At 41.0% G+C, this 5000-nt stretch overlaps 2 protein-coding genes across 2 annotated transcripts in view; one reads left to right on the top strand and one right to left on the bottom strand.

Annotated features, from left to right (window-relative positions):
* Nucleotides 1-686: 686 nt before the first annotated feature.
* On the top strand, nucleotides 687-1823 carry LOC138031643 (melatonin receptor type 1B-like). Its single transcript, XM_068879298.1, has one exon. It carries the CDS (start codon nucleotides 687-689, stop codon nucleotides 1821-1823), a length of 1137 nt encoding a protein of 378 aa, XP_068735399.1.
* A 2499-nt stretch (nucleotides 1824-4322) lies between these two features.
* The window catches only part of LOC138032973 (syntaxin-binding protein 5-like), a 5656-nt gene continuing 4978 nt past the window's right edge, over nucleotides 4323-5000 (bottom strand). The window contains exon 4 of the mRNA XM_068880699.1: nucleotides 4323-5000. This exon is cut by the window's right edge and continues 454 nt beyond it. The gene's annotated coding sequence lies outside the window, so the exon portion shown is untranslated.

Below are 5000 nucleotides of genomic sequence, written 5' to 3'. Positions count from 1 at the left end.
TGCGAGTCGAAGGATTCCTACGTATACTTATTCTTTTTTTAGAATCAGCTGTGTTGTTACATCGAGTGGTTACGCATCTTTTAGGCATTTTCAAGGGAATTATTCTTTACTGTACTGTTTATATCGCTATTCCTTTTTCACTTCAAGTCAGGTGTTCCTTAATCTACGTCACAGCAGTATTGTGACCGGGAAGAATCGATAGAAGACTAAGGCGAATGGTGAGCCAAAATGGCGGCAAATTTGAACGTTTTCTAATTTCATTTTCAAATCGCGTTTGGGAAAATCGCAATTTTTTTTTGGCAAAACGTCTATGAGATATGTGTAGATTCAGATGACTAAGTGAGAAAAATTAGGTTATGGGCACTTTAAACACTTGAGAAGCAGAGCCAAGGGGACACTTTGTGACGCTAAACTGTCCGTATTTCCAGAAATTAGGGTGAAGTTGAGGAGAGAAGGAAGGGGAGGACACTTTTAAACACTTATTGAAATCTGTGGACGCATCTGGGTGGGGTTGAACTTAAAATCTCCTACACGGTGGTCCGCTGTTTTATCTACTGAAGTGACGAGTTGGCGACCGGGCAGCTAACATATTTTGGAGACTGCCTGTGTTAAACCACTTTAAGTGATTTTGGCGGTTCTTTCTTTATATTCAGTTACTTTCCGATTGGCATAGCAGCTACAACAAAATGATGCGAAATCTTGCAGTGAGTAATTCAACAAATTCCACTTTTCCTACTGCGGTCACCGATAGCAGCCTCTCAGCTCCGCCTGGCATTACCACTTACACGCAAGTCACTTACGCTGTCATTGCTACAGTCGCATTCCTCGGAAACATGCTGGTCATTTCTATTTTCTGGCACGACAGAAACCTGTTGAAAAAATCCTACAACATTTTGATCCTGTCTCTGGCCATAGGTGATGTAATGACCGCCATTTCTTTGGCCACAAATCCAGCTTTCCTTCTTGGCGATGCCTTCCCGTATCCGGAAAATCACATTCTGGGAAAAATTTTCTGTCTCGTGATTTGGAGTCGCGCGTTCCTTTTTCAGTTGGTGATTTTTTCGGCTTACATTTGCTTAGCCTTGGCAACAGAGCGATGGTATGCAGTGATTAAACCAATGAAATATCAATCCACCTTCAACAAAAAGCGCACCCTGCTTTACATCGCCTCGTCCTGGGTGTGGTCACTCGCTCTCGTGTTGAGTTCCTTTTTTCAGGTCGGCTACGTGGAATCAAATCCTCGAAATCGACGCTGCAGGTGGTTGTTCAACTGGGCTTCAAAGTCGACCCAAGAGATTGTGGCCGTGATCCAAGTTCTGTTAAAAATGGCGTTTCCAAGTTTGGCGATGCTCGTGTTGTACGCGCACATGCTCTACAAGACCAGACGATCTACAGTCCGCTCAGTAGAGAGCAGAGCCAAAATGCGAGGGAAAATGACGCGCATGATCGCTGCCGCGTGCCTGATGTTGATAGTTTGTTTGGCCCCAAATCAGATCAATTTCGCACTGGCAATTACAGGGCATTCCAGGCTGGATACCAAGTTGCATCATGGCCTGTCGCTGCTGGTGTTTATCAGCAGTTGTGTAAATCCACTCATTTACGGTCTGAGCAACAAAAACTACCGCCACGGATTTCGAAGATTGCTGTTTTCCGTTTGCAACAATGCGGTAGGAAACACGGACCAAATTTTAAGCCGTAGTAACGTTCCTGCAGAGAGTAATACCGTGGAAGAGGTGGACCTCCCTGAGATCGGGGAACCAAAAAATGATCGAGTAGAGCTCCGAAGAATCATAGTTGGGAGAGCGCCGACATCGAACAATTAGTGAATTGTTATTCTCGTCTCAACGGAGTAACAGGGAGTTCAAAAAATGACGACTGCTACGACAACCATAACTCACATATTTAGGACCAGGAGCCCATGACTAGGAACGAACAACAGCCCTATATTCCTGTCACGGCGTTTTCACAGACCGGTTTATTTTTAGATTGAATTTCCCACGAATGAGACTGCCGCTGGAGCCCGACGACCAATCACACGAAACTTACTTGACGTCATAGCGCCACTGAACCGGGACTACCTTTGTTTTGTTGGGGGCAAAAGGTAGTCTCAGAATAGATTGGTCTGTGAAAATGCCGTGACATAGGCTTAGTGTAGGAGTTGTTCTCTCATAGTAATGGGCTCCTGTTAGCACATATTTTTGTGGTACTTAGCATAACGACGTTGAGGTTTTTGACGTTAACGTGAGAATGCAAATGTGACCCTTTCATTTTCACTTCTTACCCTGGAACCGCTCGCACCAATTAAATATACAGACTTAGCCAAGCCTAATAGCAGAGCTCCCGAGTTATTTATTCTTATGATAAGTTTACTTAGCTTGAGCCTGCTATCTAATCGAAACCCAGTACCTGGTCAGCGTTCAAATGAAAAAAACAGCTGACCTCGATAAGCTCTAAACTTGAGCCCGCGGTATGGTCATGTGATACTGGTCAGCGGATACCTTGTTTTGACAGGTGTCAATTGACCATCACATGGATGTCCAATATCAAAACTAGCTGGAGACAAGTATACCAGTATTGATTCTTTAATGAGCATGCTCCTGTCCGCTATTATTCGCTCACATTGTACGACGAACGAGATGGAATAATCGCGAAAAAACTTACGATGGTGTAAAGTTATATTTTGGGCTGACGTTTTCGTCGAAGATCTTACTAAAGTCCCTAATGTCTCATTTGACAGAAACTCAATAAAAGGTTCAGATAACTGGGAATCTCGTAGAAATAACTGAAATTTTTGTGATAGAGAATGCGGGGCTATTAATAATATAATCTAAGCAAATTAAGGACGGTGCCTACTATTGTTATTGCGCATACGTTCTGCGTATCTCAAGATACTCGGGTTTCCTATCGGTGAAGCTTACTAATACAGGGATATTTTTGCGCGGTTTAAAATTATCCGGAGAAAGTAGATCTTAGTAGTACTCTTGGTGTACAAAAAGAAAATTGGGGGTTACCATGTATTTGTGTGTGCATCATTAGTTGGTTAACAAAGAAATTTCTTTTCTCTTTCACGGCAAACTCTGATAGCCGCCTCAGCGAGCAGCCTTACGGCGCTGTTACACTATGAAATGTTTCGTGCAACTTGTCTCGCAATGTTTTGGCGACACTGTGGCGGGAAAAGTTGCACGAATGATACCCTGCAGCGTGTCGACGACTAGTTCACATAACTCAAAATAGACCTGTGATTGGCTAATTCTATAAACATTTAAATGTCCAAAAGTGGGAGAAATCGCAATCTTCTTATAAGTTACTCCACATCTTTGGTCGAATTGCTAGACAGCATTTCTTTTGAACGTGTGCGAGAATGTTAAGAGCACTGTCATGGTGTTTGAAACATCTTTTTGGTCAAATTCAGTTCATTTAGGTTCACCATGTTTCAGTCTTTTACACTAGCTGAAGTGATTCTACAACACAAGACTGATCAAAATATATATTTTAATCGACTTCATGCGAATTACAACACGAAGACTTGATAGAATTTTCACCCAACGTTTTCCAATTCGCATACCACCTTTTTGTCGGCAATCCATCACAAAAAAAAAACATAAATAGTACGTGCATTAAAATAGTCGTTTAGAGGAATTGATTTTTTAAACTGACTTTGCAGCAGCCATCAATCAGAAACCGTCCTTTGGATTTTCAGTGTGTTACTAAAAATAGAGCCAAGACTCGCCTTCCTATACACCTCATTCCAAAATGGCCGCTGATTTATGCGGATACAAATTGGCTCTTGTTGCCTCGTTCAAGATAAAATATTCATTTGAATTTTAAGCTTAAGACTGAGGCATCAAGGGCTTATTTGAATAAAAACAAAAGAATGTTTAAATGGCGGCCATTTTGGAATAAGGTGTATAGCAAGATACTGGAAACGGGGAGAGAAACAACAATCCACAAAGAATTCCCTTAGCTCGACCAATAAGCTTCGAATTTAAACTGCTATTCATTTTAATCTTGGTTTTCTACATTATACTCGCCTACATCCTTGAAGGACGAAGTATTCTTATTTGCCTTGTTACTGTTTTGACAATTTTTACAGCAAATGACTTGCATTTAGGAAACAAATCATGAAAGTTATTGGTATCAATCGTAAAACATCCCTGCCTATTTACTGGCACAGAGTAGTTTGGGTTACTTTGAACACCTGCGTGATTGACCCCGTTCTTGGAGGGGTACCACCTATCAGAATGATAGTCATTGCAGTGTTTACAGCAAGGCCCGAATTTCCCTTTAATTAACGTAAATACCAATTGTATTTGCCTAGTAAGTAAACTGTAATAAGCCTTAATTTCAAGGCCAAGTTTAATCATCCCTATCCCTTACAGTATCAGGATAAATAAAAGCCGTACCAATCACAAATTAGGCCTAACTAAAGCTCTAGTTTGTTTTCGGATAGACCATGTAAATAAAAGCCTGCTATCTAAATCGGTGATCGCTTGCTGACAGACAAACATAGCTGTTCGAGTTCAGCGAATTTGGAACAACCTCAGTAAAAAGATCATTGCATATTAAGGCAGTTACAACTTGAGCAGCTGAAAAAAAAAAGCATGCTTTTCTTAACAGAAAAACGTCGTTAAAATGTGTTTGTTTGTTTCTCCGAGGAAGCACTTAAGGTGGCTTACTACAGATCAAGATTTTGAAATCTGTGAAATTAAAGCAACCGGATGTCTCTTCTGAAGTGTTACTCGCTGCAATTGATGTAAGATGTAATTTTACTTAACAAATAAATGCAAAGCGGGGGAAAATACTAAATTTAGTGACCGAGCTCCTGGAGAAGGAACTGGAAACTAGACATTTCAAAGGCCCTCAGTAATTAATTTTTCAGAAAGACCTACAGTATTTATACACCGAAACAACGTTTCCTTTGTTGTTGTACCGCACTGTTTTATTTACATGAAATTCAGCACGTTAGGACTTTGAAAACATTTAACTGAGAGAGTGTTCAT

This window comes from Montipora capricornis, chromosome 14 (genome assembly GCF_036669925.1).
Source record: "Montipora capricornis isolate CH-2021 chromosome 14, ASM3666992v2, whole genome shotgun sequence".
Lineage (NCBI taxonomy): Eukaryota > Metazoa > Cnidaria > Anthozoa > Scleractinia > Acroporidae > Montipora > Montipora capricornis.
The sequence above is the reverse complement of the archived record's forward strand: the minus strand, read 5'-3'. Positions and strand labels throughout refer to the sequence as shown.

Bases quoted from the DNA above. Each gene is read 5' to 3' on its own strand.
- LOC138031643 (XM_068879298.1), top strand. From the start codon at position 687: ATGATGCGAAATCTTGCAGTGAGTAATTCAACAAATTCCACTTTTCCT.